Below are 13,667 nucleotides of genomic sequence, written 5' to 3' on the forward strand. Positions count from 1 at the left end.
CACTGATGATGTGTTCTTGTCAAGAAACACACTGCATGGTCCAGGAGGTGAGCCCCAATTTTCCCTTGCAAATTGGATGAGAAATTTTCAAAAATCTGTAGCAGATATTCACAACTTCCAATTATACATTTTTTGTTTTCCCACGGCTACACCAGGAACACATTTTATCAATAGTTTGCCATCGTTCTAGAAGAGACATTAAGACAGCTGTATTGTTGGTGAGAATGGATGATCTTTAGAAATCCTCTGATTCTAAGATTCCAGGAGACCTGCTGCAATTTACCTTACAGTCCCTTATTTAAAAAGGCATTAAAACAATCCATTTTACCAGGTTTATGCCTTAGTTATCATATAAGGGTAAAAAGTCATCTTCCATATAATATATTCCCTACACCTTTTTCTAGGTTTATTTTTAATTTATGTAACCTCTAATCTCAATATCGCTGTTAATCTTTAACAGGGAAAAGGTGATTTATAATGAGGAAGATGGAAATGAAGCTATGAGGAAAATAAGAAAGCACTCATTTAGACTATTCAGGAAGTTGAAGGCCAAGTTACAGTTAAATTTATAAAAATTATCTGCAAGCTCCTTGGAAGAAAAATGCTATTTTTTAACAAGTTGCTGTTTTTTTCCCCGTTAAGCATATTACTGAATGCTGCAAAGACATGCAGCTTTCTAATCACAATGCTACCCTGTAAGCCGTCCTAGCCAAAGTCTCCAGGTGAGCAAAGGCTTTCTAGAAATGCACTTTTCACTGATTTTGATATAGGCAAATGAGAGCAACACTTATAAACCTACTTATGGGAAGGGCTAATAACAGGAAAAACTGTACAAGCCACCTCAGTACAATTTCTAAAGCCACTTCCTTTCCTACAGCTTGTCCACCTGCCTCAAAAACGAGAGTGCCGTCACTTGTAAAGGAAGACGACCACAGTGACCCTCAGTGCTAACACTTACACAGGACTTAGGACAGGTAGACACTTTCTAAGAGCGTTATGTGAATCAGTCATTTAACCATCACCACCAGCTGATGGGGAAGACACTATTATGACAACCGTTTTACAGACGGGGAAACTGAGGCGCAGTGCTCGAGGCTGTGCACCTCCTAAGTGGGAGAGCCAGATTCCAACCCAGCAGCCTGGCTCCTGATCCTGTCATCGCGTGGGGACACTGTCAGTAACCACGGCCAAGTCCTAACTACTAACTGTCCTCAAGTGCAGTGGGCAACGGGAAACCACCGGCCTGATCTGAAATTACAACGGCAGAGCTGGGGGATCCACAGGACCGGCCACCTCCAGTGCTGCACCCAGGCTCCCCTTCTTCCCTGTCTCTGTCTGTACAAAGTCTAACGACAGGGACAAGGGACAGTGGGGACGGAGGGAAGAAAGGAGAGGCAGAGTGCACAGAGGTGGACACCGTGTGTTGTGTAAAGTGGCCTCGGTCATTTTCCAGCCTCGAGACAGGCCCCTGGAGTAACCGACGTGGTCTGGAAACTCCTGCACTACCGCTGCATGACAGAGCCTTCCAGCGTGGCCTGTCACACGCACAGCTCTACAGGAACGGACGACAACCTAACGCGCTGAGAACACACACGATGGTGAGCGTTGTTAGTTGGAAGAATACGCTAATATTCAACCAGACAGGAATCTAAAAAAAATACTATATTACTGTTAAACTTTTATGAACGGATGTTAGGAATAATTTTAAAACATTTAAACCTGGGCATGCAACAGTACTCAGATGCCTTGCAGCATATTAAATCGGCCATTCTACACCATTATTAAGGTTCCAGCCGAAAAGCTGCTCGTGCTGCCCACGGGAGGCTGGGCGCTGCGCCACGTACCGTCCAGCTGCGTCTTCTTTGGCTGCATGGAGGGCGAGGACAGAGAGGAAGTGACCCGGAAGTTTGCGGGCAGAGTCTCTGCTGACCCCGCAGCTAAGCCACGAACATCCTTCGGTCTGAACTTTTTTCTCCAAGAAGGTGCTCTCCTAAAGCTTTTGTCATCGTCCTGGGAAATTAAAGGACAGAAAACAGGGCTGATCTTAAACTAAAGGACACAAGTAGACAGCACAGTTACCAGCCTTTCAAATGACTGCTGAACTTGTTACTGCATTTTTGTTCACATGTATTTAACCCCGTTCTTGACAACCACGGGATTCAGCACCCAAACCGGGAACTTCTGAGCGTGAAAGGCAGGGTAACACTTAGGCTGGGGCCCTAACCAGGTAGGACTAGGACGGCCCTGGGCCACCCAGGTGCGTGTTCCTCGTACTGATCACCGTGTTTCGCTTTTTATCTTGAAGAAATCACCTTCTTGCTATATAAGATAATACATTTTTATTTGTCTTAAAAACAGTATCCAAGCTGTAAACAATTCTGTCTTAGAGCTGGGAGAGGGCCAGCAAGCGCTTCTTTAGCTGTCCGTCTACTGTCTTGTCAAATCCAAGTTTTCTCAAGGTCTAATGAAGGAAATAATAAACAGTGTGGGAATAAGGGAGTCATAATTTTATATAAGAGGAAATTAACAATTTGTTTTTTTTTTTTTTACTATAGTTCTGAAACATTTCCCCAAAACTCAGGGGCTCTGGATTGGGGTAAAACATTCAGCTGCCCCCAGGACACAACTTAGAGCCTCCATTCCTAGGCTGCAACCAGTGTTTTCTGATGTGAAAAACATTTTTGAGGGGTATCAAAAGTTAAATAGCAAAACCTTAAAAAAACAAACAAAAAACCTCTTACTGAAAACATTAGTTGACTAACAGTTCATTTGTTAATACATTTTTAAGAGCAAAGGTTAACTTGTAAGGTTACTCCCACATTTAGAAGAGACACCCTGACTATAGGGCTCACACGAGTATAGCAGATAATTTACATCTAACACAAACTGAGAAATCAATCAGGAGGCTGAAAACTCACTTCATCAAACCTTCTGTCAGTCCCCGCGACCAAGAGGCTGTTGAACTCTCTTTCCAGGACAGCACGAGCCTGAAACCAGAGCAGAACAACGATATCCCAGAGCTTTCATCAATCTCATGTGAAGGATGTTAGCATACCACAACTGTTTTTCAAACCTAAACTTTAATAAAAAACCTCAAGCTATAAACGCCTTGAGCCATGGTAGTATGTTAAATTAGGGGTTTTAATGTGGAGTCCATGGACGGGCTTTTAGGGAGAGGGATCCCTGATCTCTTGGAAATTATCTACAAAAGTGTGCCGTGTCGGTTGGTGCTGGTGGGGAGACTGGGGGTTTACTGGTAAAAGACATACAATCTTCTGTAGAAGAATAAAAGATTTCCTGATTCTTAGATAAGCCCATGAGTCAAAAAGAACTATGCCCAGCAACCACCCCTAGAATAAAAGTTAGTAAACTCTCCACCTGGCAAACTTATGAGTGGTTCTCTTTCCACGTAAGAACTAAACACGTGTCCGTTAGTAGCGTACGGACTTGAATGAAGTCTCCCCTTGTTTTGATTCTTGCGAGACTCTCGCACTTGCAAGAGAAAACGGGAGGAGGACGGGCAAGGGTAATGGAGAGTGAAGCCTGCTGGTCCTGAGCCTCTGTGTTGTGGTCAAGCACAGAAGGAGACCGCCGGGTGTCTGAGGTTGTCCAGCTCTGCCTCCACGCAGTCATGCAGCTGCACGTCTCTGTCGGGAGAGCCGACTAAACGCCGGGGGGAGGCCTGGGCTGGCTCTGGGACACACCTGTGTGTTCTGCGTAGGGATCTGCAACAAGAGCGCCAGGGCGTTGAAATCGAAGGTTTCATCTAAGGCCATCAGGGCACCGTGAACGCCACTCTCCACGAGATTGTTGGCATATTCTTTCAGACCGATCGACAGGATCCAGCGAATCACTCGATCATTGCTCCAAACAAGCACGTCTGCAGAGGAACAGAAACAATGACGATGGCGGCTTCACAAAGCTGTCTCCCTCACGCACACTCTGTGACACAGGAGAGGGAAAGCGGGTGGGCAACCACTTGCTGCATCGGGACATTCATGGCTTGGCCCTTCTCCCATCTGATGGAAACTGACCCATCAGAACTCATTCTCCGAGTGAACCTCAGAGGAATGAGGTTTTGATGTACATGTACTTTCTAGAGAACAGAAAATGATGAGGATCCAGGGTAAGAAACGAAAAGGACACAGAAGAATCTGAAGGCCCACCAGGAACGAACACATTTCATATAGACCCTTCAGAGTTTCTGAAATACTCTCTTCTCATGATAGAAGGAGCTGGCGCCGTATCTGGACACCCTGCCCAATTCAACACAAACCTCTCCTTTATAATCTTGAAGCTTTTTTCCTTGAAGCCTTTTTTGTTGTCTCACTTTAAAAAGACAGAAACTTAAAGATATGGTCCAGCACATTAGAGACTTTGGGGGAAGATCTTCTATTACACAAAGTAATAAATTATTAAATTTGTTCTAGTAGAGATCTAAAAATAGCCACTCTGTAAAAATACATCCAGATGATCACCAATTACTTTCAAAGACAGCTTTTGTCAACTGTAAAAAGATTTAAAATGGATACAGAAAACAAAACTGATTTACACATTTCATTTCCAATGCCCTTTTATACTATATATATAGTAGAAATGCTGACTTCTAGTTTTTCTCAGGATTCACATTAACTCAATCGTGACCAGACTATCCTTCAAATGGGCCAGCTCCTCAACCACGTCTCTGTCTTTCGATTCTCTCTTGGTAAGAACCGGGGATGAAGAGGGCACTTAACGTGCACAAGGCTGTGGTAAGGATCAAACAATTGACCTCTGAAAGTGCCTGGAGTTCTTCAGTAAGTCTTATCGATTATTATCACTATTGTCAGTGATTTGTTTATATTGCGAAAATTCTGGGAGATTTTATTTTGAGCTTATTGTTAACGTCTTACTTAAAAGCAAACTATTGTCCTTGATCATTTTGAGGCGTGCTGCGTGAGAAGGTCCTGGACGGAGAGCACCCTCCGCCTTCTGGCTGAACACCCCGTGTCCTCTTACGCCTCCCCACCCGTCTTCAACTGAAATGCCGTCGCCATCTTCCCCTGCTAAGCAGCTCCCCACTGTCTTCAGGCCCCGCTGAGACGCTGAGACGGTAACCCCGTGCCGCTCCCTCAGCCCTGGGAGCAGAACCACACTGCTCCGTCCTGTGCTCCTGAAGGCCTTTGATGAATGCTAGAGCAGTCTTTTCACACTTAAACCAGGTGAGCACACTGTAGAGTCCTGTTCTTTGCTCTGCTGTCACCTAACAGTGTGTAGCAGCATTTCTAAGTGAAGGAGCACAAGTGTCGGAACAACAGTCACAGGAGAAAGGCTCACCTTGAGACGTTTACCCTACAGATGGACGGAAGCTCAAGGAAATAGGCACATGTTCTCTGGCTACAGAGGAGGATCTTGAAAGCACTCATTTCCGTCACTCCCTCCTCTGGAACGATGCCAGACTAGTTTTCCCACTTAACGCATTTTCTAATTTTTTTAAAAATAGGAAATCACTGAGGATCCTAATACACCGGGAAGCAGAAATAAGCAAAATCAATTAAACATAAGGTACTAGCCTTTTATTTCATTCTGGCTTTCTTCTCTTTTTCTTTCCAGTTCTTTTCGGTCATAATTTAACCTTCGCAGGCACATAATTCCACACTGGAAACTGTTCCTATTTACGAAAAAAAAAAAAAAAAACTTAAGAGATGGCAACAGTCAAAAACCTCTTAGCAAACTAGCAGGAACTATTTGCAACGATTTACCTGTGAAAACTATCAACCATCTTCAGCTGCCCTCGGAGGTCTTTCTTGGTCAAGTGGTCCAGCATCCGCGCATCGACGAGGCACTCCATGAAATAGCTGCGGTACTGCGGGAGGCCCAGGCTGGGCAGCCACTCGTTGCCGATCCACTCGTGGTTCATGTCCCCGTACGCGAGCGTCTGCTTTCAATGATTAAGTGCCATCAGTGTAGGAAAACATCCACGGAAGATGTCACAAGGGCAGTTTGAATCATCTTTAAACTGGATTTTTTTTTACCTATTACATATTCTTAAAGGCTAAACTAACTAATGACAACATTGTTCTTTATAATTTCAAAATAATTGGATCTCCTATTTACTACCTCTTAAATTTGTTAGTAAAATTTTATACAAAAGGAATTATACCATTGAAAACCTATGATTCATTTGTGTTTATAAATTTAACCTATCTACCAAACCACAATAAAAATGTAACTGACTACACATGATCTTTCTGAAATAGTTTTTATATAGAATAGTAGAACAACAAAGAATGATCACGACTCATGAACAAGTTTGAAGGAACAATCCAACTCTACTCAAAAATCTCTCCGGATGGTTTTAATTTTTAATACTTTGTTTTCCAAATTTCCTTAACAAAACATCTGTTAATTTCAAAATCAGTGTAAAAAGTGAATTGAAAAAGAGTTTTAAAAGAAGAGATAAGCAAAGCAACAACCGACGGAACTGAAAGGAGAAACAGACAAATCCACAATTACAGTCCCAAGACCTCAACCCTCCTCTCTGATTCAATAACTGAGTGAACACGGAAGCCAAAACAGACAGAGAACCTCAGTAAGGATATAAAAGCTCTACCACATGACCAACCACTTGACCTGACTGACAATTCATAGTATACTCCACACAAACACAGCAGAATACAGTCTTTTCAAGTGCATCTGGAACATTCTCCAAGACAAACCTCAACAGAGTTAAAGGGACTGAAATCATACAATACAAATTATGCTCTCTGACATCAACAGAATTAAATTAGAAATCACTAATAAAAAGATACCTAGAAAACTCCCAAATATTGGGAAATTAGCACACTTCTAAATAACCCATGTGCCAAAGGAGAAAACACCGGGAAATGGGAAAACATTTCTAATTGAATCAAAGTGGAACCACAATATATTCAGAAACTGTGGGACACAGCTAAAGCAGTGCCTTGAGGGAAACTCAGTATCAAACACTTACGTTATAAATGAAGAAAGGTCTCAAAACAATACTCTAAGATTGTACCTTAAAACACTTGCAAAAGAAGAACAAATGAAACCCACAGCAAGCAAAAGGAAGACAATAAAAGAGCAGAACTCAATGACACAGAAACAAGAAAAATAAAACTATGAAACTAAAATCTGCTTCTTCATAAATATCAATAAAATTGACTAACCCCTAGCCAGAGTGACTAAGAAAAAGGAAAAGACATAAATTACCAAAATCAAGAATGAATGAGGCGGGACCAGCCCTGTGGCTTAGCGGTTAAGTGCGCGCACTCTGCTACTGGCGGCCCGGGTTCGGATCCTGGGTGCGCACCGACGCACCGCTTCTCGGGCCATGCTGGGGCCGCATCCCACATACAGCAACTAGAAGGATGTGCAACTATGACATCCAACTATCTACTGGGGCTTTGGGGAAAAAAAGGAGGAGGGTTGGCAACAGATGTTAGCTCAGAGCCGGTCTTCCTCAGCAAAAAGAGGAGGATTAGCATGGATGTTAGCTCAGGGCTGATCTTCCTCACAAAAAAAAAAAAAAAAAAAAAGAATGAACAAGGGGACATCAGTACAGATCCTATAGACACTGAAAGGGAAAACTTGGAAGAAATTTAAGCAACCGAGACAAAGTAGGCAAATTTCTTGAAAGACATAATTTATGAAAGCAACTCAGTAAGAAACAGATAACCTGTACCTTATTAGAACTTGAATTTGTAGTTATAAACTCTCTCTTCTCTCACACACACAAAATCTTTACCTTAATGGCTTCACTGGTGAATCCTCCCAAGCATTTATGGAAAAAAGACCAATTCTACACTAACTATTCCAAAAAAGTGAAGAAAAAATGCCTAACTCATTCTACGAGGCCAGCATTATCCTGACACCAAAACTAGACAAACATATTACAAGAAAACTACAGACCAATATCCCTCAAAGATGAACATGCAAAATTCCTCAACAGAATATCAGCAAATTAACTCAATAATAAATGAAAAGAATAAGATATCATGACAAGCTCTATCCCAGGAACATAAGGTTGGGTCAACATTGGAAAAATCAATGAAACTAATCACATCAATGGACTCAAAAGAAAAATCACAATATCATCTCAAAAGATGCAGAACAGGCATTTGACAAAATTCAGCATTCATTTATGGAAAACTCAGCAATCTAGGAATGGATGAAAACGGCCTCTTGTAGATGCCTGATAAAGGGCATCTACAAGAAATACAGAGCTGACACCATACTTAATGGTGAAAGAGTGAATGCATTCTCCCTAAGATCAGGAACAAGGAAAGGATGTCTGCTCTCACCAATTTTATTCACACTGCACTGAATTCCTAGCCACTGTAATAAGGCAAGAAAAAGAAATCAAAAGCATATGAATTGGAAAAGAAAACTATCTTTATTTGCAGATGACCTGATTAGCAATGCAGAAAATGAACCTAGAAAACAGCTATCAGAACTAAAGAGACTTGAGCAAAGTTGCAGGAAACAAGGTCAATATACAAAAATGAGCTGTATTTCTAAATACTAGAAATGAACTGGAAACTGAAATTTTAAAAATACCATTTATAATGTTATCAAAATCATGAAATCTTCAGGGATAAATCTAACAGAAGATGTATAAGATTTGTACAATGAAAAAGAAACAAACACGTTATATGTATATACATAGAATCAAAAAAAGGCACTTATTGTACCTCAATCCAAGATGACTCAGCTACATTCACAGGAATTCTGTAATTGCATTATGGAATCCTTGGAAATGGTAACTCTCAACTACCACCATGTTCTGTTGTGAAAGTATGGCCTCTTATCTATTATTTAAACAAACCAAGCCAGAAGAAACGACTCAAACTCCAACAAGAATGCTCAAATTCTAATAGAAAAAAATATTTCCCTATTTTCTCTAAACAACCACGAGTGTGGAAAACATCAAACATTTTTGGGAAATCATCACACTATCATGTTGTTCACTCTTTCAAACCTTACTCTCATGTCATGAGCCTGATCCTCATGCATGAACATCTGGTATCATTTTCTTGCTTGCTGATTGTGTATGTTTAAATGGGCACAAAATGCAAAGAAATTTCTAAATAGAGAATTCCATGGAAGCAGAACCCTCCCTATTTCTGTTTACTCACTATATACTCTAGTTACACCTCTGAAGCGGTCAATAATGGAAGACAACGTAGGTCAATAACCGAGGATCAGGCTCGGTCCCAGGGAGCCCTACATCTCCTGGGCTGCCAGCAAAGTCCTCTGAAAAAAGCACACGACAGGGGTCTCTCACGGTCAGAGAACGTGTGGGCTAGAAGAGACCGCCACTGCACAGGGTCGACTTTTCCATCACTGAAATGATCACAAATACGATGCAGTTTTGTGAACCCTGTAGAGTGGGAGGGCTGACGGCAGGGACTGTGGCTGTCCCTTCACTTCTGCGTCTGCAGCAAGCAGCTCAGTCCAACACAGACAGCCCACCAATGCTGCTTGCTAAATGAAGGCATCCATGGCTTTGACCAAACCTTGACGTTTTCCTCCCGAGTGCCCGAGGAAATCTCCAACTTTCCCTTGGCCTGAGAGCTGGCCACCAGGTAACAACACAGGAAAGGAGCACTGTGACTTCTGCCCTTGGCAGCGCCTGGCAGTTTCAGAGACCAGGAAGCCGCTTCATTTTCCTCTCATTTGGTGGAGGGGCCAGCGAAAGCGGCTCTTGCTTATGCTGAAGACTGAACGTTCTGGTGGCATCAGCACAACTCAACCTTATTTATATTTCCATTGCAGAAAGCAAACGTTCAGCTCATTTAATTTACTCCTCGTGCCCCTGACGCAGAGAATTTCATACTGAAGTGGTGACAAAGTTCTGCGTCTCAGTGTAAAATACACTGACATTTAAGTAATTACGAAACGCACCCTTTTTAATCGACTGATGGTCATCATTGGCCTCGTCAAGAGATATCTACGACTAGGTTAAATCATTAATGAGGAGATTTATCTGGAGGAGTGGCACAGAGGCCTAAATCCTCAGCTCACAGTATCATATTACAACTACTCTCCTCTTTTGTTAAAAAAATAGATAGAACTGGCTTTACTTTAGGAGTACAAATAGAGGGAAACCGGTGTTTCAACCATCAACTTGTAATCAGGAAAATCCTGATTTGAAATTATTTTGATTTTTCCCAGATACACAATCATCCTCGTGAGGTCCCCGAATGCCAGGCTGTTAGTGAGGGCCTCAGGAGAACCCGCCTGTCTGCCCCCTGCAGCCTTCGATCTGGGGCTCCAACGCCTGGTGTGTGACACAGCAATGCTGGTGGAGTCACAGGTAGGGAAACTGCTCTTTCTAGTCACGCTGTCTCAAAGTAAGGCTACAAGACAGATGGGACAGCTTTTTGTGACTTGAAGAACAGCTGGGGAGCTGGAAACTCAAATGTATCTTAAACGAGAAGAGGCTTAATTCCTGAGAATTCCATTAATAAGAAAGCCTGTAGATCAACACAGTATTAGGACAGCACTTAGTAAAACACCAACACGAAGACACAGAGGTAAAGTCTCCATGCCAACTCTTGTCCTGGGAAGTTATTAGAATACGATTTTCCCATCAGTAGACCTTGTGATTCAAGTTACCCCACCAGGGACTTAAACACATGATCTCAGGAGCTGCCAAAGCCACAAGAGTTAGCACAGAAGACTGTATGTTACACAAAGCCATCTATGCTAATTAGAATTAACTACCATGGCTCCATACGAGAAATGTTCAAAATTGTCCATGAGACGTACTCTTTAATTCTATGCTCTGCTTCTAACGCTTTCAAATCATTAACAATATTCTGATAAAAATTAAGATGTTAAAAACGTCAAGAAAAGTCAATTACAAGTTTTCATACTCCAATTCTTTTTGTTGCTGTACATAGGGTGAAGAATATATTATAGAAAGTCTCCAACCTGAGCCCAGCTTCCCTCCTCATCTTCCTGATGTTACGTGGTTAGGAATGCAAAAGAACATAACTATTAGTATTGGTGAGCTTAGTAAAGCAAGCAGATTAACTTTAGGGAGGGTGCAGCTTGACCCAGGGGAAAAGTTCACAAAATCAAGGCATCATGCAAAACTCATGCAAAACCAACAATTCCCATTTCTCATGCAAGGAGCCGACTTCCCACGGCAAGCACACCCATAAAGGAGAAAACTGGGGCAGAGCATCAAAATGGAGTGCTCAGCTGAGGCCTCTCCCTAAAGGACGTGTGAATGAAATCTATTCTAAATAGAACGGGCCTACCAACTTAAAGTTCCTGGAAAAAAATCTAAAATAAGACAAAACAGGAATTCTATTTTATACATTTAACTAAACCATAAAGGAAATACTTATCCGGAACAATTTAGTGTAAATGACATTTCTGTTTTCCACAGAGAGACCAGGAAGTGCGCCGCTCACGATGGGGACGCACTGAGAGGGAGACGGGCTCGGGGTGGGACTGACCGTTCGTGGCGTGGCCGTGAGCGTTTCCATCTCCTCATGCGTTAACCAGACATTTCCTGTGGTCTAGGGTGACCCAGTGACCACATCCAGGGCCAGGCAAGCAGGGACAGAGAGGAAGGGGGCAGACATGTGAGCTACAGGCACACAGAAGGAGCTGGGAGGCGAAGGCCCATCTCCTCCCTTCTCATTTTAGATGCCCACGTAGAAAACGACAGAACATCGACACAAGCTCGCCCCCTTTTTAAAGAATAACCACGCCTTATTAACACTGCTGTCAGTGACAGAAGAAGAGCCTGTGATTTCTAGAGCTTTATTGGCCCTGCTGACCCCCTGAGGTAGTGAAATATAAAGAGAATAAAATACATTTTGCACTTCTGGTAAGTGTGAACGATTCTCTAGTAACCATCAATCCAATACATGTGAAACAGCCTTGTCCGCACAAGCACAGCACAGGACGCGGTTCCAGGCCTGGCTCTGGACTGCGGGAGACGGCTCTCAGCAGGCCTCTCAGGGACGGGCCTCTCGTTCTGCACCACTGGCCGGGGGTACCGAAGAGGTCGGGAGCAGGGCTGAGTGCGTCAAAAAGAACGCCCAACAAGGTCAACCTGCTGGAGTCCCAGCACCACTTGACCGTCACACAGCCTGGGACAGCCAGGCCCCAGCAGGCGCTGGGTGCTCCTCGGGGAGCAGGCCACACCCCGAGTCTCACAGTGCGGAGCTTCCTAGGGGAGGCTGCTCCTCCTTAACATCCATTAAACTCAGTGTGTAGGAGGCTCCCTTTCTGAAGACAGTTTATACAAACTGTGGGAAAACCACCCCAGCACCTTCATGTCTAGAAAGGCCACTCTAACGTAAAACGATTGGGGAATGGGGACCAGACTGGATACCGTGACAAAACCTGCCACTGGGAGAAGAGCTATCTGTGCAACAGGTGAGAACACAGGCTTACTGTCCTTACCACAACTCTCTACTAAGAGACAAAATCAAACCAACAAACAGAAAAGCTCCTAACACTTTCTGTGTAAAGTAACTGAGCCCTGAATCAGGCCCTGACCTGCTCCTCAGGAGAGTACGTCTGTGAGGCTCTGTGTTTCTTAATCAGAGTTTCTCTCTCCAGAATAGACCAAAAGCTAAAAGCAGAGCGGGAACCGAGCCAAGGTAAAGAGCCTGCACTTCAGAAACGAGCAGCTGGCCTGCCCTTATCTCCCAATAACCATTAATGTTGTCATGAGATGAGTCCTGAACCTTTTCAACTAGGAGGACCCTTTCTAAGGACTTGCCAGGTCTTCGCACACGGAGCAACTGTACGAGCACAGGTGATGCCTGGTCTAAGTCCCCCTACAGACTGATGCGCCGCTCAGAACACTGAGCTCCCAGGGTCTACAGCTCCCACAATGGAAGCACCAACAGGTCCACAAAGTCAAATTAGAGTAAAACACTAGTTATAGTGCAACTGGGGATCTGAGCTCTTTTCTCTTCACTTTGGATGAATTTATATTTAAATTTACGATCATTACTTTTCTATGTTTTTAGAAATTCCTGTTTCTATATTACAATGTAGCCACTGAAGCCAAGCTGTTACAAAAGCATTCAATAAAGTATCTTTGAACCACCCAATTTCCACAAATTAAAAGGTGTAATGCTTTTGAATGGTGAAATTTTACATTGGAACTCTGGATGTGTTTCCAGAGACCTGGAGAAGCAACGTAAATAGGGTATGAACTCCTCTTACGGAGACGCACCGTCCTTGACGTAGGAGGGGCTGATGGACTCGTCAGGGACATGATCTCCTGAATGGCCAGCCTCAGCTTCAGCCTGTGCAGAGGGTTGCTGATGCCGATCTCTCGCTGGATCTCCGTGTCGGACAGGGCGGACATGATGGCCCCGCTCTTCACGTTGGCTCGGCAAGCAGCCACATACCAGGCTGGCATCCCGACCCAGAGCTGGAGACAAGGGACGTGAGGCCAGAAGGTTATGCACAGGGTGAGAAACGGATGCACACATTCACACGAGTCACGTACTTGATCCAGGATGGAAAGGTCATACCTCCAGCCAGACGACAACCGTTGGTCCGTCCCACTGTGCAAAAGGCAAACCTTGTCTCCGGGCTTCCTCAAGCAGCTCATGCCTACGAATAAGCAGACAGTCACAATGAAAGAATCTCCATCATACTCATGTATGAAGCAAGTTAACAGA

At 43.5% G+C, this 13,667-nt stretch overlaps 1 protein-coding gene across 4 annotated transcripts in view; it reads right to left on the minus strand.

The window, feature by feature from the left end:
* Nucleotides 1–13,667, minus strand: part of PPFIA1 (PTPRF interacting protein alpha 1) — a 92,131-nt gene that overhangs the window by 2,412 nt on the left and 76,052 nt on the right. For 2 of the 4 annotated variants that reach the window (XM_058526176.1, XM_058526177.1), the window contains exons 20-27: nucleotides 13,518–13,599; nucleotides 13,214–13,414; nucleotides 11,472–11,534; nucleotides 5,742–5,917; nucleotides 5,553–5,650; nucleotides 3,705–3,880; nucleotides 2,919–2,987; nucleotides 1,845–2,010 (exon numbers count right to left, since the gene is read on the minus strand). In XM_058526176.1, coding sequence (XP_058382159.1) covers nucleotides 1,845–2,010; nucleotides 2,919–2,987; nucleotides 3,705–3,880; nucleotides 5,553–5,650; nucleotides 5,742–5,917; nucleotides 11,472–11,534; nucleotides 13,214–13,414; nucleotides 13,518–13,599 — 1,031 coding nt within the window. Of the gene's footprint in view, nucleotides 1–1,844; nucleotides 2,011–2,098; nucleotides 2,320–2,918; nucleotides 2,988–3,704; nucleotides 3,881–5,552; nucleotides 5,651–5,741; nucleotides 5,918–11,471; nucleotides 11,535–13,213; nucleotides 13,415–13,517; nucleotides 13,600–13,667 lie in introns of those variants that run through there. The other 2 variants (XM_058526179.1, XM_058526178.1) reach the window with 2 other exon arrangements.

This window comes from Diceros bicornis, chromosome 31 (genome assembly GCF_020826845.1).
Source record: "Diceros bicornis minor isolate mBicDic1 chromosome 31, mDicBic1.mat.cur, whole genome shotgun sequence".
Taxonomy (NCBI): Eukaryota; Metazoa; Chordata; class Mammalia; order Perissodactyla; family Rhinocerotidae; genus Diceros; species Diceros bicornis.